Raw genomic sequence first — 21,734 nt, forward strand, 5'->3', positions numbered from 1 at the left:
AGTCCTGGGTCTGAGGGAGGAGGCTGGGCCTGGACCCCTGGGTCTGAGGGAGGAGGCTGGGCCTGGAGTCCTGGGTCTGAGGGAGGAGGCTGGGCCTAGAGTCCTGGGTCTGAGGGAGGAGGCTGGGCCTGGACCCCTGGGTCTGAGGGAGGAGGCTGGGCCATGCCTTTCTGTGTCCTTGCTTGGTCAGATTGAAAACTGGGTGACAGAAGGTCCGAGTGAAGACGACGCCGTGTGTGTGAACTGCCAGAATAACAGCTATGGGGACAAATGTGAGAGCTGCCTTCACGGCTACTTCCTCCTGGACGGGAAATGCACCAAGTAAGTGGAAGGAGCCTGACCCTTGTCCTCACTGGGAGGAATGCTGGGAACTAGACCTCCCCTGCCTAGCTGTTTGCCAGTCAGAAATGAATGAATAAGAGAGCTGGAGACCAAACAAGGGACAAGGAAAAGGAAAGGAACCCAGCTGAGAGATTCCTCAAAGAGGTCTGAACCGGGCTACAGAGAGGCCTGGAGGGAGTGAGTGAGTGGGCTCAGAAAGGCTGCTGGGGGAGCGGGAGTCAAGACCACCTCCCTTCTGTGCCTGCCCGCCTGAAGCTTCAGAGAGCTCTGGAGTCAGTCCAAGCTGATTGTCACCTAAGGACCCTGTGGCCTAGGGCAGTGGGCCGCAGAGGTCACAGGCATGGACAGGCTGTGGCACAAAGGATGGCTCCAGCCCTAAGGTCAGGGTGCTGCTTGACAAAGCGCCAGCGAGACTCACCAAGAGATTGGCGGCTGGTCGGCCGCTTCTTTTACTTCTAGGCAGTTGTTGGCATGAAGGGGGTTCCTGTTATGCAGCCCCTGGGGAAGTCTATTCATATTCTTGGGGAAAATCCTGAAGATGGGGCGTGGCCTGATAGAGTCACAGCAGGAAGGGCCTTTCTTGTGTCCTGAGGATTGTCTGGCTTGGCGCTGGATACAAGATGTCAGAAGTGTATCCATTGCCATGTACTGGAGCAAATATAGAGGAAATAAGAACAGTGTGGACTGATGGAAAAAGAAATGAGATATCAGAGCCTTCTTTTCTGGGATCATATGAAAGGAACAGGCCCCTATTATAAAACTAAGAAACAGAAAAATGCTATAATCAACCAATTAAATGCTTGCTATGAGATATTTTGTAAAGCTTGCATTTTAGAAAACATCAAATGATTCTTCTACCTTCTACACGTTAACTTGGTTAAGGTAGAAATAATTTCAGACCCTCTAACGTACTGTAGCCCCATAAGTAGTCAGCCTAGACCCAGACTAAAAACACAAGGTCTGGGCTTTGCAGACCCTGAGAGACTTTCTGATTTGACGGAGCACTGTCTGAAGATGTAGTTTCAGATAAGGCTGTCTTTGCTTTTCTCCCTGGACATTTAGCGAGGAAGTGAGAAGGAGACCTGAGTTCTGATGCTTGCCAAATGACTTCCGTAGTCAAAATGCTGCAGAAAAAGACCCTCTGGATTAAAGAGAAAGCTGCTGAATCCTTAGATGTGCTTTCGTTCCTTTCTTCCCGGCCTGCTGTGGGAGCTCCATCAGTTCCTTCAGCCAATAGCCTTTAAGATACCACGCCCGCACCTCCACTTTGGGACCTGACCCCTGCCGAAGCTGGACTTGGGCAAGCATTCACCCCCCTACTCTCTTCCATCCTCAGATGCCAGTGTAATGGCCATGCCGACACCTGTAATGAGCAGGACGGGACAGGCTGCCCATGTCAGAACAACACAGAGACGGGCACCTGCCAGGGCAGCTCTCCCAGTGACCGCCGAGACTGCTACAAGTACCAGGTGGGTCTGGAATAGCCAGCTACTGGACTAGGTGCCACAGGAGCAAAAGGCCAGGGCTGGGCTAAGGGACTCGGGACCAAGCACATGGCTGTGAGTCTGGTTTGGGATGGAGATCAGCTTGCAGACTTGCTGAATGCTGGGAAGTCATGCAGTGTCCAGATATGGGCCTCGGGTCTCTTACTGTGACTGCAGTCACAGGTTGCAGGCCGCAAGTGCCAGAGACCCGCCTCTGAGTACTCATGGTCTGAAAACAGGTCTGACTGGGCACAGCGGCACACGGCAGCTGTTCAGGAGGCTGAGGCAGGAGTTCTACAGGCGTTCGGGGCAAGCCTGGGCAATAGAGAGATACTCTTTCAAAGGCAATACAGTCTGAGGATGTGGCTTAGCTGGTAGAATTCTCCCCTAACGTGTGAATCCGGGCTTTGAACTCTTGACACTGCACAAACTGAGGTAGAGCTAGAAGGACCGGAGGTTCAAGGTTATCCTCAGCTATACAGAGATTGTGAGGCCAGCCTGTCACAAAACAACAGCAGGAAGAATGACCAGAACCTCTGTGGCCTGGGGCCTTTGTTTAGGAATGGCTGCACCCAGGAGTTCACAGTGATGTCAGGAATGTCCCCATGGCTCTCCTCTGCTCTGCTTTGTGCCAGCTGTGCTTGCTTTCTCCTGTCAGGTGACTCCGGGCTGGTTTAATTCTAAACTTAGATTTAAATCCCCTTTGGGAACCAGGTCTGATGGCTCCAGTTTGTAATTCTAGTTTATAGGAGGCTGAGGCAGGAGGATTACTGTCATTTCTAGGCTTGCATGGTACAAGACTCAGTCTTAAAAAACGTAACACAAAACCAAATTCTGCTTAGGCCCATTTCTCTTTTCTGAAGCAGAGAGGCTGACTGACTGCTGTGTCCCACTGCTCCCACCCCCTCTGCAGGCCCAGAGGGAGAGAACTTTCTGTCTCCAAGTCTTCTCTTGTCCAGGAACATAACTATTTGTCAATAGAGTTGTAGCTCCACCCCAAATTCAGAAGTTTCACAACCTTGCTGATCTCTGCCCTTTGCATCGTAGACCAGAAACTTTGCTTTACTCTTGTATGACTGAAAGGGCCACTAGGGATGCTGGGGAGATAGTTCAGTCAGCAAAGCATTAAGACCTAAGTCTATAGCCAGGCATATAAGTCTATAGCCAGGCATGATGGTACACACCTTTAATCCCAGCACTCAGGAGGCAGAGGCAGGTGGATTTCTGTGAGTTTGAGGCCAGCCTGGTCTACAAAGCAGGTTCTAGGACAGCCAGAGCTGTTATATAGAGAAACCCTGTCTCGAAAAACAAAACAGAGCAAAAAAGACCTAAGTTTGGATCCTCAAAAACACTTGAACATATATATGCACAAACATAAAATTCACTCACACATATACTACACAGACACACACACACACACACAAATGAATTCACACACATACTCTGAAAGCCTAGAAACAATCCTCTATGATAGAGCACCTGCCTAGAATCCCCCAGTGAGGGGCTGGGGTGTGGCTCAGTGGTAGAGCAGTAAGTCCCCCTATACTAGGATTATAGGTGTGTGCCACTGTGCTCAGCAAAAACAAACAAAACCTCATCACAAATATCCACAATACTAGAGTGGGCTGGAGATCAGTGCAGACTTCCTCCAGCCTCTGTTGGCTACTCCAAGTAGTGTTTATTCGGTTCTAATAATTACAGCAGTAATAAGCCAGTGTGTGGAGAGTGCCTGGGTGAGCTGCATGCTGTGCTTTGGAGGTAGTAGCTTAGCCCAGACGTGGAAGACTTGTCAAGGCTTTGCAGGGCCCTTGGCAGAATGTAGGCATGAGAAGAAAAGGCCCAGAGAGACCAAGGGTCCTATTCCAGTCCTGGTGGCTGGCTGGGGGAGCCTGTCTGGATGGGAGTGGTTCCTGGTGAGTTGCAGGAGTTGTGAGAGCTTGTCCCTACCCCCATCTCTCCTTCATTCCACATATGTTCACTAAGCACCCAGTATATGCCCGACGCCATGCAAGAACTGGAGCCCCAGTGGATAACAAAGCAAGCACAATATCTGTTCTCTGGGACTTGTGTTGTTTAGGAGATGGGGTAAGGTAAGCAGAAAAGCTTAAGCTGAGGTGGATATAATCCTTCATGCCTGTACACTCAGCACTTGGGAGGCCGAGGAAGATCAAGAGTTCAAGACTAGCCTGGGCTACACAGCAACACTCTGTCTCAAAAGCAAAACAGACAACACCCCTAGAAGTGGTAGGTATGGTATCAGGACTGAGGGAGGCCTTGGTAAGAAAGTGACACTTCAGGTGGAAATGACTGTGACAGACAAGCGGACCTGTGGAGTCGTCTAGGCAGAGAGGATCAGCTGGTGTAGACGCCCTAAGATGGACATGTGCCCAACAGGTCAGAAGCCAGGTGGGCAGGCGAGGCTGCCAACTCTGAGCCAAGTGCCACAAATGTGATTTCAGTTCCCCGAGCAAGCCTTGGTTTCTGTCTAAATGTGTTCATTGAGCTCAGGTCCCTGGCACAGGGCCATGCAGCTTGTGAGGATGTACAGCCAGGGTCCCACAGAACTCCTCAGGGCTGAGCATCAGAGCCTGAGCTCGGCTGGGTAGGGTGCTGCAGGGGAGCGCAGTGCAGTGGCTGTTTGGAATTGAGGGTCTCATCGGAGCTCAGTCCTGATGGCCCCCTCTACTCCTTCCTGTCCACAGTGTGCCAAGTGCCGGGAGTCGTTCCACGGGAGCCCTCTAGGGGGCCAGCAGTGTTACCGGCTCATCTCCGTGGAACAGGAGTGCTGCCTGGACCCTACTTCCCAGACCAACTGCTTCCACGAGCCCAAACGCCGGGCCCTGGGTCCTGGACGCACTGTGCTGTTTGGCGTGCAGCCCAAGTTCACCAACGTGGACATTCGCCTGACACTAGATGTGACCTTCGGTGCTGTGGACCTCTACGTCTCCACTTCCTATGACACCTTTGTGGTCCGAGTGGCCCCTGATACGGGTGTTCACACTGTGCATATCCAGCCGCCTCCACCTCCCCCACCACCCCCTCCTCCCGCTGATGGTGGACCCCGGGTGGCCGGGGACCTAGGAGGACTAGGGACTGGAAGTGGTCCAGGCACTCCAGTGGAGCCACGAGTCCGGGAGGTGTGGCCCCGGGGCCTGATCACCTATGTGACAGTGACAGAGCCATCGGCAGTGCTGGTGGTCCACAGTGTGCGAGACAGGCTGGTGATCACCTATCCGCACGAGCACCATGCCCTCAAATCAAGCCGCTTCTACCTGCTGCTGCTAGGCGTGGGAGATCCCAGTGGGCCTGGTGCCAATGGCTCGGCGGACTCACAGGGCCTGCTCTTCTTCCGGCAAGATCAGGCCCACATTGACCTGTTCGTCTTCTTCTCCGTCTTCTTCTCTTGCTTCTTCCTCTTCCTCTCGCTCTGTGTTCTCCTCTGGAAGGCCAAGCAGGCCCTGGACCAGCGGCGGGCACAGCGCCGGCACCTGCAGGAGATGACTAAGATGGCCAGCCGCCCCTTCGCCAAGGTCACCGTCTGCTTCCCTGCAGAGCCCGCCGGCCCGGCCCCGCCCTGGAAGCCTGCCGGGCTCCCACCTCCTGCCTTCCGCCGCTCTGAGCCTTTCCTAGCACCTCTGTTGCTGACAGGAGCTGGGGGGCCCTGGGGACCCATGGGAGGGGGGTGCTGCCCACCGGGCCTCCCTGCCACCACAGCTGGCCTACGAGCTGGACCCATCACCCTTGAACCCACAGAAGATGGCATGGCTGGTGTGGCCACTCTGCTGCTTCAGCTGCCTGGGGGGCCTCATGCTCCCAATGGGGCTTGTCTTGGGTCAGCCCTTGTCACGCTGCGGCATAGGCTGCATGAGTACTGTGGGGGCAGCGGGGGTGCTGGAGGCAGTGGGCATGGGGGTGGTGGAGGCCGAAAGGGACTGTTGAGCCAGGACAATCTCACTAGCATGTCCCTTTGACCGGTCAAGAGTCCTCATCCACAGCTGCCAAGTCACCTGATGACTTTGGACAGTCCTCAGAAACCACTGGCTCCCTTTCCCCAGGGTTCCCCCTTTGTTCTGCATTTAGCAACTATTTATTGAGCTGCTACTTTGTGCCTAGTACAGTTGTAGGCACAGAGCAAAGCAAGAGGCGAGAGGAGCGTCCCTGGATTGATGGGACTTGGGTTCTTGGAAGGAGACACACACATGCACACACATACACACGCGCATACACTGGTTCAGAGGAGCGTCTTGACATTAGCAAGGTCTAACACTAAGGGATTGTGGATAAAAAGTAGGTGTTTGGAGAAACTAGGCTGGGAAAGGTAGCAGACAGAGGGAAGTTCTTCGGGAAATGATGCAGAGTTAAGGAAGCTACAAGGCTTCTGAAGGCCCTGAGGCTGGAACCAGTTTGTTTTATTAGAAGAACCAGATACCTGGCCACTGCAGCCCAGATGAAGTGTAAGATGAGGCTGGGCACAGGCAGGACCTTGGGCTGTATTCTTGGGAGGCTGTTGGGCAGTTCTGTGGTGGGGAATGAGGAGTCATGCCTGTTCAAGAAGAGGGGGCTGGAGGGGACTGGAAAGGCTGCAGGTGGGTAGCAGTGGCAGGAGGAGGGTGAGTCAGGATCAGATGCAGGAGGAGTGACAGGATGTGACAGTGTGCAGATGTTAGGGTGAGGAAGGGGACACATCCAGATGGCCACGTCATGGCCTGGGCCAGGGTGGAGCGAGGCCATTACTAAGAAGGGGCAGGCTGGGGCTTGTGGGAAAAATAGCAGAGTCCGGTTTGGGCTTGAGTTAGGTCTGACTGGGGACTCACCCAGAAAGTGCTTTGAGTGTTTCTACAGGAGGGATCCAGGGTAATGAGTTGTGGTGCTGGCGAAAGCCGGCAGCTACTGAGAAGACACAGGACAGTGTCTTGTGTGTAGGAATAGGAACCATGAGCTGCTGTGCCTTCCCTGGGCTGGAGGGACAGAGTTTAGTGGTGACTGATACCAGGGTCACCAGCTGAAGCTGCAAATTCAGGCTTGTTTCAAGGGAGCCTAAGAGGAAAGTCCTTTGCCCGAGATGCCTCACAACCTGCTCTAGCAAGTGTGGGGTGACAGTGGGGGTAGGGGGCCACCCCACCCAGACTTCCTTTTTGGATGGAGATGCTCTTCTAACCCTTGAGGACTCCCTTCCCCCGTCCTAGGCAGCTGCCTGAGCTTGGGACTCTTGCTTTCCCAAGACTTGGACTTCCACATGCCGTTTTGGTCCTGGGGTGGGTCACCCCAGTCTGAGAGGCCCTGCTGCTGTGTGTCAGAGGGCAGGGACCACATCGCATCCACAGGAGAGCAGCTGGCGCAGCAAATAAAGTGTGGGGAAGACGCAGGTGTCTTGGGTGCCTCTTGTGTGCATGGGAGGGAGGGCTGAGTTCCGGGTGAGTGGCGCAGGTGTCCTTGTCCCGGTTCCACCTCAGAGTCATGTGTCCTGAGACTGGCTTTGCATTGGAAGTGTACCACAACGGGATCTCTTGCTCCCCAGAAGAGAGGCGAGGAGACAATGGGCAGGGATGTCTTTGACTCTTTCTTTGTCCCTGCCAGAGTTTGACTCGGAGAAACAGACAGCCTATGTCCAGGCATTGGCTTTAGATAAGACAAGCTGGGGTACAGAACACACAAACCATTCTGTTTTATCTGAGGAGCTGAGATGGAGAACTCGTAGAGCTGGGAGGGCACACATGGGCATTCTCTGAAACACTCAACAGTGTGGTAACTGGGCACACATGGGCACTCTCTGAAACACACTCAACAGTGTGGTAACTGGGCACACATGGGCACTCTCTGAAACACTCAGCAGTGTGGTAACAGGGCACACATGGGCACTCTCTGAAATATACTCAACAGTGTGGTAACTGGGCACACATGGGCACTCTGAAACACTCAACAGCGTGGTAACGGGGTACAGATGGGCACTCTCTGAAACATACTCAACACTGAGGCTGAAAAGCATCATGTTTAACCATCTTAGCCCTTGGCCCCAGGCTGTGCCAAAGCCTCGATGTAAGGGCAGGTGTGGACCTTAATTCTCCGCCCTCAGCATGGATCTTCTGCCGCAAGCGCTTTACAGTACACCTTCCCTGTATGCTCACCCCAACACCAGTCACTTGTTTCAGTGCAGACAAGGACATGGCAGGCTGGACTTGAGAGAGATTGAAGTTTCCCATGTGACTCATGAACAACATGGGATTTCAGGCATCACTGGCTCCATGAGTTTTGCCTTTATAAGTTGATGGTGACTCCTACCCTTTAAGATGTGAACATAAACCTGGCTTTTAAAAAAAGACTTGTGTGTATGTGTATGTGCATGTGAGTTCCGGTGCCCGAGTAGGCCAGAAGAGGGCATCAGATCCCCTGAAAGTAGAGTTATAGGCAGTTGTGAGCTGTCCTATAGGTGCTGTGAATCAAACTCAACTCCTCCCTAACAGCAGCCAGTGCTCTTAACCACTGAGTCATCCCTCCAGCTTCCAGAATAGGTTTTGTTTTTTGTTTTTCGAATTAGGAACTGCTAACCTCAGAGGAGAAAATGGGCTCAGAAAGGTTCACAAACTTAGATAACACAGAAGTGGCAAGGTCAAAACTGGACCCCCAGCCCCCGCACATGTTCAATTCTTTTGCAGTAAATGTCATCATACAAAGTCAATGAGTTGAGTTAAAGAGGTGGTGATGAACTTCAGTATGGGCTACCCTTGACAGGGTTTTCCCAAAGGCCCATCTTGTCTGGAGGCTGATGGGAGAACAGGCTATGGGGACTCCACATCTTCTCTGGCTCTTGGCATCACACATATGGTGTGTGCAGGTACAAAACCCATACACATACACATAAAATTTAAAACTATTTATTTTTTTGAGGCAGTGTTTCTTGGTGTAGTCCTGGCTGTCCTGGAACTAGCTCTGTAAAACAGGCTAGGCTCGAACTCTGCCTGCTTTCTACCTCATGAGTTCTGGGATTAAAAGTGTGCGCCACCACTGTCTGTCCTAAAATTTAAGAGTCTATAGATCCTAAGCAGGGGACAACACTGTTCGAAGAGTTTAAGTCTTTTTTGTTTGTTTTGTTTTTTTGTTTTTGGAGGCAGGTTTTCTCTGTAGTTTTGGAGCCTGTCCTGGAACTTGCTCTGTAGACCAGGCTGGCCTTCAACTCAGAGAGATCTGCCTTCCTCTGCCTCCCCAGTGCTGGGATTAAAGGCATGTGTCACCACCACCTGTTTGAGTTTAAGTTTTACCTTCACTTTAAAAGCTTTTCTATTTAAGGCAGGGTCTCAGTATGTCGTTCAGGCTGGTCTCATACCATGCATCCCAGGCTGCCCAGGTGCCTCTTAAACTTCTGGCCTCAGCATCCTGCTGGGATTACAGCCGGCTTTGACACCAAAACCAACTTGCTTGTTTTGCTTATTTTCAGGATGTGGGCAGAGGTTCAGATAGGCCATCTGCAGCTTGAGGGCTAATGGTTTCACTCTGTGAGACGCCTACAGGGAGCCTCAGCAGCGTTATCTATGCTGCCTGTCCCATCAAACCCGTCTTCTCTGATACACCTAGACATCTTTCATGCATCCCACCTCACTCAACCTCCCACTGCACCCAGATTCCTTCCCCGCGACAATAAAAAGCATGTAGGCGGGGCTGGTTTTCCGGTTTTTATTGTGGGTGTACTTTTTGGCGGTGGCAAAGGGTAGTGGGACAGGCTTTCCAAGGAGTGCCCCCTCCCATCTCCTGAGAGGCCAGGCTTGACCAGGGACTCGGGATAGGGAAGAGGACGTTTTTACTCGCGGATCTTCAGTTCCCGCGCCATCTGACAGAGGGCGCATGGGAGGCAAAAGGTGAGGGTAGCCCAATCGTGCCCGACGGAGCCCTGGAGGGTGGGAAAGAGAAATCGATAGGGGTCAGAAACCTTGCTCTGGGGTCCCTGGTGGTGGATCCCCAGTCCTCACCGGAATTGGTTCGCACCTGGATGTGGTAGCGCTCCCGCATGCCCGTGCGCAGAGAGTGCAAGCCTCCAGGCAGGTACGGTGCACAACAGCACTCCCCGAAGTCGTCAGAGATGCGGCAGGCGAGGCACAGCGGAGCGAAAGTGCCGCACAGACCTAGACAGGGCGGGATAGTCAGGGTCGGGACCTGCTGCGCTTGCTCTCAAGGAGGGCACACACGATGGCAAGGAGGGGGTGAGGGTTCCCGGAGGACAGGTGTAAAGAAGGGAACAACGACCCAAAGCAATCAGGGTCCGGTGGGGAGGACCAGCTACTGAAAAGGGAGGCTGAGGGCCGGATGGTGAGATCTCAGGCAGAGTGAAGATTGCAGAAGGGCCCATTCAGAGCCCCACAAAGGGGTAGGTGAAAGGTGTAGAAAGGGTTGGGAGGAGTTTGGGGTGAGCTTCCGCCCCTTCCCACCTTCCCTGGGCACACTCACAGACGGGCATGTCGTTGCAGCAGTCGGTGAGGCCCGTGTGCCAATCGCTGAGCTGTGTCTGGTAGCAGGTATTGGCACACTGAGGCTGACTGGTCACTGGATAGGACATGGCTGTGGAGGTAGGAAAGAGGATCAATAGGCATCCTGGCAGGCCCCTCTGGGCCACTTGCCACCCTTCCTTCTGCCGGGCAGTCTGGGCAGGCCACTTGGCCGCCCCCTTGAGGAAACATCACTATACCCCTTCCATTTGGTCATCAACACCCCTAGTCTGTCCCTGTTGCTGTTGCCAACTATACATCTGGTTGAACCAAGGTTGGGAGGAAAAGAGGGCACCACATCTGAGCATTGCTTAAATTTGCCACCACCACCTCCTCCTCCGCGACTGGGCTCCAGCATTTCAGGGGTCTCTGGGGTAAAAGCAGGTGCCATTTATCTTCGAAGCCAGGGTGCCCAGGGGAGGAAGGCAGCCAGATTCCTGGCTCCCCAAAGGTTGTTGGTCCATCCTGTGATCCCACCTTTGCCTTTCACGTTGTCGTGCATCTCAAACTGCATGTCGCTGGCCCTGAGGAGGTGGCTGCTGTGTGAACGGCTGCAGGGGAGGGCTACGGCAACAGCTACGGCAACGGGGTCTGTCCCAGGGACGCTGGATACTTGGCAAGGGAGGGCAAGGGGCTAGGGCACTGGGGGAGCTGGACTCTCACGGGGAAGAGAGCTGAAGAGAAAGAGGCTGTGTTAGCCTGTTGGCTAGGATGGAAAGGGTGGGGCGAACAACTCGCCCATCTTAACAGCTGCCCGACAGACCCCAGGGGACTCTTTATGGAGCAGAGGAAGAGTTGGAGAGAGACAAAGAGAGCAAGGGACAAGGACAGGTGTGGCAGAGACAAAGAGCTCTGAGCCAGGTGCCCACAGAGACACTGCTGGTGACACCCACAAGCGCCAAGCACTTTGCCTCTGCAAGCCAATCTCACAAAGGGCCACAGGCTCAGAGATGAAGAGAAATGTACTGTTTCAGAAGGACCAATCCAAACAGACTAGGAGATTGGGTGCTGGGCCCCCGAATTTCTAAATTCAACTCAATACCTCTCAGGTTGGACAGGTGAGACTGGGAAGATGGGGCTTTGGGAGAGAGCAAGGTTCCTAGTTACTGACAATCAGAGATGAGAAAGGAGCCGGAGCTGAGAGCCAGGAGGTAGAGAACAGCCAAGGGGCCCTGCCTGGAAACAAAGGCTGTGGGGAGAGAAGGTGCTCCTACCTGCAGACCCACGTGAGGAGGTGGCGATGGAGGTGACACGGTGACACGCAGCAGACACTAAGTTCTCGGTGTCAGGCTAAGAGCCACTTATATGGGCCAGGCCACACAGCCCTGGGCGGGGCTCTGACAGAGATACCTAGGGAGCCTAGCCGGTCTGCCTGACCCTCTTCCCTTCCGCCTGGATTTTCCATTCCCCACACCCCACTTCCCCTCCTGTCTCATCGCTCAGGACTGAAGTCCTGGGGGCAGAGGTAGAAACCAGAGTAGAGGTGAGATAGAGAGTCAGGGATGGAGAAGACTTGAGGAGCAGAGTGGTCCAAAAGAGAGGGGAAGATGGAGATGAGAAGAGAGTGGGGGATGCAGGAACGGAAGGAAATGGGTGGTGGGAGAGGAAATTGGGAGACAGAGATGAGGAGAGAAAGATATTGAGAGACAGAGTGTAACATCTGGAGAGAAATAGCGAAAATATGAAGCAGGGTTTTGGAGCGGTTAGAGGGACCTGTGGGCTGAGAGCAGGGTTAGGAGACCAATAAGGTGGGGGGGGGGGGGGGGAGGGGGGAGGGGAGAGGGAGGCAAGAGGAGGCCTGGTGTGCTGTTCAGAGTAGAGGGGAGTGAGGATGATGGGTTTTCCTTTGCGGTCCCTTCTCATCTTGCTTAGTGATTTTGTCATGTTGAAGGGGAACGAGGGACACTGTTCTTCCTGTTCAAGACCTGGAAACATGGTGTGGGGGGGGCAGTGTGTTTTAGGCAGTGAGTCATATGGAGACCAAAGTAAATAATCACACCTCATCTCCACTTGGAATGGGAAGAGAGAGGGCTGGCGACTGACAAGAAAAAGTGAGGGTGTAACTGACCCTGGTTCCAACCTGAGGGGTGGTCTGGGATGTGAGTCTGAGGTAGGAGGGCTGGGGTCTAGACCCTTGGATCTGAGGAGGAGGGTTGGGGTTGGGCCCTGTGTGTTTGAGGGAGAAGGGCCGAGCCTGGGTGTGCCAATTTACGTAAAGGAGGGTCGAGCCCCCGGTGTCCCTTGTTGAGACTGGGTGTTCCTAGAGAGCTAGATCCAAGTTTCCAATGTACTGGGCTTCAGGGGTGATGGGAATTGGATATTTGATTCATCAAAGTTTTTCCCCAACAGGCCTGACAGGGTTTTTGGTGACTCAGTGGGGAAGCGGCATTAGAGTTGGGTGGAGTTCCTACCATGGGTGTCACCCCTAAAATATAGGAGGCACCAGAAAATTGGGGTGTCACCTCTAGAGAAGGTTGTGTCACCATGCCACAGTGTATGGATATGAGGTGACAGCAGTGGATCACCCGCTGGCCTGCTATCACAGCTTTCTCCTCCTGTACAACACTCTAGGGCCCGAACCTTTGTCTCCTGGCATCATCCAAATGGCTGGCTTGCTTTGTCCCCAGATCCATGTCAGTGAGCATCATGTCTGTCCCTTGTTGAGGCACCCACATACTTGACTGACATTTCCCACTTCATTTTTGAGTGCCTGTCTTCCCATTTCTGTGTCTTTGTCCAGCTCTAAATTAAGTCTGTCCTTTCTTTCTCTCTCCTTCCTTTCTTCCTTCATTTTCTTGTTTTTTTTTTTCTTTTCTTTTTTTAAAATTTTTTTTGAGACAGGCTTGCATGTAGCCCAGACTGGCCTCCAACTCACTGTGTACCTGAGGATGACTCTGGACATCTTGCCTCCACCTCCGAGTACTGAAATTATGGGCTTGCACTAACAAAATTACCAAGTCTGGTAATCAAACTAGTGCCAGGGATCAAACCAAGCTGTCTGCTAACTGAGCTACATTCCCTTCCTTCTATTATTTCTTTATTTTGAGGCAGGGTTTTACTCTGTATGTAGCTAGGCTAGCCTCAATTTACGGTGATCCTCCTGCCTCAGCCTCCCGGGTTCTCGGATTGAAAGCCTGAGCCATTACATCCCTTCCTTCTTTTCCTCAGCTTTGCAGGTCCGTTTTGACATGTGTGTGTTTGTGTCCTCTTTCTTGGTGTCTCTCCTCTCAGACCCTGTGTTCGTGTCTCCTCATCCTGGGTCTGTGTCTCCTATCACGGGTCTTTCCCCTGTCTCACCCTCCTCTAAGGCAGCCTCATGGCCTCTTCCCATATTACAGAGAAAGAACTGCAAGTGACTGCAAGTTATAACTGAGGACCACAGGCTCTCCAGGTGACAACCCGAGTGTTACGTTTAATGGCATAGCCTTGGGGCCGCCAATTAGATACAGCCACTCATGCAGAGGAGGAAACTGGGGCTGGGGAAATTGTGAGTTGGCTTGAAGTGGGAAGTGGGGTGGGGGATATCCAGATGTGTGAAGACACGAAGTCTGGGGAGCTGGGAAGTACGCATGACCCAACTGGCAGGTGCTTGACCTTGTCCCCCTTAAGTGGGGGACTGGTTACATATACAGTGCTTGAATTCATTTTTAATTTTTGTTTTTGTTTTTCAAGACAGAGTTTCTCTGTGTAGCCCTGGATGTCCTGGAGCTCATTCTGTAGACCAAGCTGGCCTTAAACTTACAGAGATTCACCTGTCTCTGCCTCCCAAGTGCTGGGTTTAAAGGTGTGCTCCACCACCGCCCGGCACTGCTGAGCCATCTCACTGGCTCCCAGAAGTTCAGTTGTGTTTTCAGATATCATCTCAAAATGAAGCCTAGGCTGTCCTTGAACTTAGGATCTCCCTGCCCAAGGATGAGGGCTGGAATTCTGTGTGTGCACCACCACACTGACTCTACTTGGAATTTCAGAGAAACAATGACGGTTCCAAGGTTGTTACGTGGGAATATACCAAGACCAAATCTAATTAGTTATTGGCAATCCAGACTGCCAATTTGTATCTTATTTACAATGACTGGAGCTCTCCCTCCAACAGCAAAACCCAGTGGGGTTGTGGTCCTGCATGCCCAGAACCTGGATGTCTAGCTCCCAGTCCTCTCCTCCTTCCCTGAGAATGTGCCTGGCACCCAGGCCCCCCACCCCTCTGCTCCCTCAGGACACCAGAGTCAGGTGTTCCAGCCCATCTCTCCCCGGAATTCAGGCATCCACATTCGAGCCCAGTTGCCCAACATGGGTTTCACAAGCAAGACAGGTTGTGCCGTCCATGGCCTGGCGGAACCAGTCTGACTGAGAGGACAAGTGGGGCCCCCCCTTCCCAATCTAAGCCTACTGTTTCCTTGAGGGCCAACCCAGCAGAACAGGAGGGACCCGGGGAGCTTTAGGTGTGCCACCCAGTGCCCTCTGTGTGGTTATGTGACTGTGTATGACTTTTAAGAAGAAGTCTTTTATGCAGGGCTTTTTTTTCTTTTTGTTTTTAATACATTCTGCTTGCAGTTTCCCCTCCCTCCACTTCTCCCAGTCCCCACCACCCCCAGCTCCATTTCTCCTCCATTTCCTTTCAGAAAAGAGCAGGCCTCCCAGGGATATCAGCCAAATGCCGCACGACAAGATACCATAAGACTAAGTACAAACCCTCACATCAAGGCTGAACAAGACAACCCAGTAGGAGGAAGACAAAGAGTCAGAGACACTTCCACTCCCTCTGTTGTGAGTCGCACAACCATAGCACACATGCAGGGGAGCCGGTGCAGACCAGGCAGGCTTCAGTCTCTGTGAGCCCCTATGAGCCCTGCTTTATTGAGTCTGTGCACTGCCCCATGTATCCCACCAGGCGTGTCTTGAACATACTAGGTAGCTCGAGCTGGCCTCAGACTCACAATGGCTTTCCTGCCTTGGTCCCTGAGTGCTGGAACCTTTTTTTTTTTTTTTTTTTTGCCTGTTTGGTCTTTGAGACAGAGTGTCACTATTGTTGTGTAAGCTGTTTCTTTGACGCTTTTAAAAAATTATTACTGGACCAGTGAAATGGCTCAGTGCTAAGGGTGCTTGCTGTCAAGCCTGATTCCTAGAATCCACGTGGTAGAAAGAGAATTACGGTGTCCTCTGACTCCCATGTACTTGTTATAGCAAGTGCACGCACACACACACACACACACACACACACACACACACACCCGCACAATAATAATAACAAAATAAATAAATACACGTGCATGCAGAAGCCAGAAGGCAGCATCAGTTTCCAAGGATGGGGCTAGGGTCAACTCAGGTCAACTCAGGTCGCCAGGGTCACCCAGTAAGCCTCTTTACCAGATGAGCAACTTTGCGGATGCTTCTTTGAGTACTGATGAGCCTGGTGCCATCCTGCAGCAGAACAGCTGTGGTGACCTGAGACCTTGACCTGAAGTCATGGCAATCACAGCAGATATCTGGGCCTTTGGGAAGGAGGAGAAGGGCACCTCAAGATGTTCCCGAGACCTCAGTTACTGTTCCCTCCTGCCCAGCTATAAATAACCCTAGAAAATACTAACATGTAAATACAAGCATTGAAGAAGGGTGGGACTTTCATTGGTGCAGCTTCCCAAGTCACCCATGGTCTTTAAATAACCCCAATAAATTTATTTATTTTTGCCAAGTTGTTCCTGATAGAATCTTTCTTTGGTCCGCCTGCGCCCTCCCTATTGGGGAGCAAATAGGTATTTTTCTTGCCTCTCTCCAGGAAAGTCACACAACAAACAATCCTATAGCCTTCGGGGATCTGGAGTTTGCTATGCAGCCATCTTGCCTCAGTGCTGGGATCTCAGCCATGTACCAGTGTGCCCAGTTTTATTTATCTTTATTGATTGACACATAACCTTAGGTGATACATTCTTGAGCCAAGAAACCTGGGTTTTTTATTCCAATTGCTTTATTTTATTACATTTTTTATTTGTTTGCACCTGCCATGGCACACGTGTAGAGGTCAGAGGACAACGTATGGGAGTCACTTCTTTCCTTTTGCCTTGTGGGTCCCAGGGATCAAATTCAGGTCGTCAGGCTGCCCCTCCCCCACCATTGCTGCTGGCTATGAAAACTCGGGGCTCGTTTGTCAAACTTCTCTGACCTCAGTTTTCCCATCTGTGAGAGCGACTGTGTCAAATAGCATTGTTGAGGGGTCCGAGCAACGTGTTCAGCGTGAAAGGCTTGACACTGTCTGTGGAAACACGCAGGAAACACTGTGCTATGATAATGGCCATGATGCTTATGTGTTCAGCCTGTTGCTCTGGATACAACAAGGAACAAAACCAAGTCTCTTGCTCATGCTCCTTCCAGCCAGCAGGCTTATCAGTCGCTGGTCATGTAATTGTACTGCTGGGGCGTCTGTCTTGCCTGCGTTAGGAGGATATTTCCGTCAGTGCAGGTGACTCTGTGGTTGTGGGACTGTTTCTTGTTTGTGCTTGTAGGATGTGATGTGTGTTCTGTGGGTGCCGACATCGTAAGCTCACACCTGACTTCTATGGGAGGGCTCAGATTTGGTATGATCTTGCGTCTCCTACTGAGGTGCTGGGAGTGTGCCTGAAGTGGGAGTCTTGAGAACACTTCTTTCAGTCCCTGGGAACTTTGGGAAGCTGAGAGTTCCCCAACTGGGCTTCAGCTTCTGTTTACTGAGGCTGCTTGACCCAGTGGCTTTTGGAGAGATACAGGAGAAAGGGTAGGGTTAGAGGAGATAGTGTGGGCCAGGGAGACTCTGTGACGGCAACACAGAAGGTAATGGCAGGGTGGGGAAGAGCTTCTTGGAGAGATGTGGATATCATCCATCCATCCATCCATCCATCCATCCATCCATCCATCCATCCATCCATTTATCCATCATTTATGGAGCCTCTGACATGTGTCGAGGTCTCTAAGGTACAAGTGTTCAAGGCCTGGAGGGAAGTCCATTAGGACTTCCTGCCCCCAGGGAGATCCACCTGTGTTCATGAAGTGGTACAGCAGCTGTTCTAAGTGATGGAGAGAGATTGGGAGAGGGCCGGCCTGTCCCCAGTCCTCCCCGAAGCATGATCTATCCAAATTAAAGAGCAGAGGCTGTGACGCAGAGGTTACTCCCAGAGTGGGATACCCCCATGAATCATTTTCTTATCATCTCTTGCTGGTATAATGACATATTTGCTTCTTCTTAATCACTGTTTTTGACCCCAACTTGGCTCAGCACCCATAGCACGAAGGCTTGGATAAGGCTGAAGGCACAGAGTCAGGGAAGGAAAATGCCCGGAAATCCTCATCTTTTGGCCCTACCTCCCTTGAGTCCTAGTCTCTTGCAACGTGTAGCCACCACGCTCTGGAGGCCCAGCTCCTTTTATTTACTGTAGGTCTTTTCCTCTCTTTATTCTTGATTGCTTTATCTGTTAATCTTGTTTTCATCTGTGTGTGTTCTCTTTACATCTGTATCTTTTCCCTCCTTCTATCTCTATCTTGATTGTCCTGTACTGGACTTCAATTTTCTCACTTGTAAAACAGGGATAATAATAATAATGACAATGCTAATGACCTCCAATTGCTAAGGACTATGAGGAAAACATGGAATAATTGTGTGAAAATGCTTTGGTACAGAGCCCAGGCCACAGTAAACTCAGGACAAGAGAACTATTATTATTGTTTTATTATTTTTATCTCACCTTTGGTATCTTTGTTTTCCTTTTTCCTTGTCTCTGTGTTATCCTCAAGTCTCCTCCCATTCCGGGTTCCTTTTGCAGGAAGCTCTGCCCTGGCTTTCTTGGTAGAGACGCAGGTACCAATGACATCCAGGCTAGAGACCGCCTCCCACCTCCCAGGTACCAACCACATCCAGGCTAGAGACCGCCTCCCACCTCCCACCTCCCACCTCCCCTCTAGTCGGCACTCCACCTCAGGCTCAAAAATCTTGCTTGGGGGCGAGGCATGGTCCCAGTCCCACAAATAGCCTCATAAAATCCTGAACCTCAGATCTGTCATCCAGGACAGGTGAACCAGAATGACTCATACGATCCTAGAGTTCAAATTCCTGGACCCCAATCTTTTAGGTTTCTAATTCTTTGGACCCTCAGACACAAGAATCCTGACCACTAATTTTTCTCCTCTGGGGTCCTAAGTGCCCTTGATCCTTTAGGATCAATGACTGTGGCTTCTTTCACCAAAACCCAAGGGCTGCTGGGTATGATGCAGGTCTGTAATCCTAAACGCTCTGGAGGCTGAGGCAAATACCAGAGCCCACTCAGGGTAATATAGGGAGTTCAAGGCCAGTCTGCGCAACTTAACGAGACATTGTCTCAAAATGAAGAAGGATTAAGGCTCAGTGCCCGGTAGTAGAGACCTTGTTTAGCCTACGGAAAGCCCTGGGTTCAATCCCCAGTACTGGGAAAAAGAAGAGGGAGGGGAAGAAGAAAAGAAATAGACCGCCTGGAAACACCCAGGTACCAGAGGCCATAAACCCTATTCTTGGCCATTTCAACCACGCCCTCAGCAGTCTGAGCTCTCTCCAGAGGCGATCTGACACGCCCTATGTTCCTGAATGGGCGTGGCTTCAGCCCTTGTCGGACAGCAATAGGCTCCGAAAGACGTCATTCTCCGCTAGTTTCGGCAAATCTGCCAATAGACAGGGAATCTACCTGGTAGGGGTCGGGTCCGGTCCGTTCGGCTACAGGCACAAGGGGTTCCCAAGCAAACCAGCTCTTCTGGTTGGTTCAGGTAAGTTCTTTCCAGAAGGACCACTACTGGGGTTCTGGACTTGACTTACGGCCCTAGAAGAAACTGAGCTCAGGGATGCGCAACCTCAGAAATGCACCCATCGATTCTATCTTCCTTGCCTGTCCTGCGCATCCCTCCGTTCATCACTTCCTACTGTCATGAATTTACTCACGGTTCTCTTGTATAGCCACCCACTCACTCAGCGCTCACTCACTCACCCACTCATTACTTAAACAAACATTTCCTAGACTTCAGGTGTGCTAGGCCTGATGCCGGAGACTGTGTTGATCAAGATGAATCAGACCTGGGCCCTGCCCTCAAGAAAGCTTGGGTTGGAGGGGAGGACAGACATTGATGGTAAAAGGCGTGAAGGGCTGGGGAGGCACAGGAATCTCTTGTGTGTGGGGGGTTGACATGGTCAGGAAAAAATTCAGAAAAGGGGCTGCTGGTGCTGGTTCTTGGAAGAGCACTAGGTGACAGCAGAGGTTGCGAGAGGGTTTCAGACATAGAGGCAGCGAGGCCTGACCGTGCATGACCATGTTTAGGTACCCAAATCGAAGACTTGTGCTGTACCCGTAACAGCCACAGTGAGGAACTTGAACTTTGTGTGTGTGTGTGTGTGTGTGTGTGAAGAGGGTGAACCATTGACTGTGTTAGTACCAGGCATGGGCTAGGGTAGAGTAGGGATAGAGCTCGAGGTGTGAAATTGGAGTTTCCGCCAGTACACTAGGTGGAGCTCTTCAGTGCCTAGGGAGAAGATGGAGCCTGGATTTGGGTAGGGGCTGCAGGGATAAGATAGGAGGTAGAGGCAGAAGGTGTGGTGGGCGGACTGTGGGGACATAGGGGTCTTTAGGAAGAGATCTCAGGGGACTATACTTAATGAGCTAGGAGAATGGAGTTGTGTTCAGTGTCTGGATATAAATCCTTTTGGGAATTCTAGGTTGAGGGTTTTGTTGTTTTTCAGGGTCTCATTCTGGGACACAATTTGGGACCATCCTGGGTTACATAATGACCTCACTATTCACTGTAGCCCAGGGGGGCCTCAAACGGTTGGTAGCCCTGCTTCAGCCTCCAAGCACCAAGGCTCCAGGTATGAGCCACCATACCTGGCTTTCCACGTCAGGTTTTTGTTCTTTTTCTCTGAGACAGGGTTTCTCTGTATAGCCCTGGCTGTCCTGGAACTTGTTCTTTAGGAAAGGCTGGTCTCGAACTCACAGAGATCTACCTGACTCTACCTTCCAACTGCTGGGATTAAAGGAGTGTTCTGCCACTGCCTGGCCCTACGTCAGGTTTTGATTCAGAAGTTACCTGGTCAAATAGGGCCCCTGAGGCAGGGGGTCCCCTGCTACCCTCACCTTTAAGAAGCCAATTGTGCTTACATCTGTCTCTCCCTTTCTGACATGATTAAAACACATTCCGTCTTCTCTGCTTCCCACCCCGTCAAGATCCTGTCAATCACTAGCCCATCCCTTTAACGTCTGCAATGTGTGGTGCTCGCTGACTCAGTCCCTTATCTTCCTCTCCCTCCTCAACCCACCACATTTGGGTGCCAGCCTCTCATGACTCCAGACAAGGTCTGCGACATCACATACTCGTTCATGGGGGAGGCCCCAGGATAGCATTGCAATCTGTCACGGACCACTCCCTTCTATCGGAAACTTCCTTTATAGCCTCCTCTCTGCTGCCTCACTTCCTCTTCGGCTAATCCTCACACCATTCCAACAGGGCCTCTCATGACCCTTTATTGTGGGCCATGAGCTTCAGGGCTCTGTCTGTCCTGGCCCTCCTTCAATCCCATCTTGCCTATTCTAGAGTGATCCTAGATTTTTTGGTTCCAGCTAGAGTGAGCCCCCATACCCCTCTCCAGTCTCCCGGATGTTCCCCTAAAGTGTCTCATGGGATGATCCTTGAGCATCCCCACCTCAATCTCTTCACAGGCATTTGGGCCTCCTCCCGGGCAGCAGGCTTGCCTCATTGTCCACTTGCTTCATGGCTAAGACCTCATGTCATGCTTGCATCTTTGCTGTTATAATCCAATCCCTACCTTAACAGTTTTGCTTTTTGCAACTTCACTGCTGGCTCTGGGATGCTCCCTAACCTCATGGCTTCTGTGCTAGCCCAGACCCTGCCTTAGTTTATCTTCAAGCCTCTCCTTTGCCTCCAGGGTTCCAGTCCATCCCCAATACCTTAGCATGCTCTTCAGTGCTCTGACCCTCATGAGAATCTAGCTGCCACTACATCTGTAGCTCAGATTACAATCCAGGCCCCTCAGACCAATCCCCCGCTTTACATAAGGTGTTCTGGTATGGAAGAAGCCTTGGTCACTACTTACTGTCACGGTTCTCTGCCTAGCAAGTTTGTGTTCCTTTTTTTTTTTTTAAATTACATGGTTTATTTATTTGTCTGCATGATGTCTGTGTACCATATTCATACCTGTGATTGGATTACATTTATAAACTCCCATATGGGTGCCATGAATTGAACCTGGGTCATCTGGAAGAGCATTTAGTGCTCTTAACCTCTGAGCCAGCTCTCCAACCCTGTGCTCTCTTAAGGTCAAGGCCATCTCTTCTGTGAAACTGCTAACCACCATTGCACAGACTCCCTGAACCTTGGATCAGTAGCCCCAGGGGCAAGCCTTGCGTTTAAATTGTCTCGTTAAACCCAGAGCCTACCA

At 51.6% G+C, this 21,734-nt stretch overlaps 2 protein-coding genes across 4 annotated transcripts in view; one reads left to right on the forward strand and one right to left on the reverse strand.

The window, feature by feature from the left end:
- Window positions 1-7,191, forward strand: part of Megf8 (multiple EGF like domains 8) — a 48,951-nt gene extending 41,760 nt beyond the window's left edge. For all 3 annotated transcript variants that reach the window (XM_038338877.1, XM_038338878.1, XM_042055502.1), the window contains 3 exons: window positions 191-321; window positions 1,679-1,811; window positions 4,529-7,191. In XM_038338877.1, the coding sequence (XP_038194805.1) occupies window positions 191-321; window positions 1,679-1,811; window positions 4,529-5,797 (1,533 nt within the window). In that variant the 3' untranslated portion in view covers window positions 5,798-7,191. The remainder of the gene's footprint in view (window positions 1-190; window positions 322-1,678; window positions 1,812-4,528) is intronic.
- A 2,289-nt stretch (window positions 7,192-9,480) lies between these two features.
- Cnfn (cornifelin) lies at window positions 9,481-10,373 on the reverse strand. The gene is made up of 3 exons (XM_038340510.1): window positions 10,263-10,373; window positions 9,804-9,940; window positions 9,481-9,708 (listed from the first exon to the last, which is right to left on the reverse strand). Exons 1-3 carry the CDS (start codon window positions 10,369-10,371, stop codon window positions 9,619-9,621), a joined length of 336 nt encoding a protein of 111 aa, XP_038196438.1. The 5' UTR covers window positions 10,372-10,373; the 3' UTR covers window positions 9,481-9,618.
- Window positions 10,374-21,734: the final 11,361 nt, after the last annotated feature.

This window comes from Arvicola amphibius, chromosome 8 (assembly GCF_903992535.2).
Source record: "Arvicola amphibius chromosome 8, mArvAmp1.2, whole genome shotgun sequence".
NCBI classification, from domain to species: Eukaryota; Metazoa; Chordata; class Mammalia; order Rodentia; family Cricetidae; genus Arvicola; species Arvicola amphibius.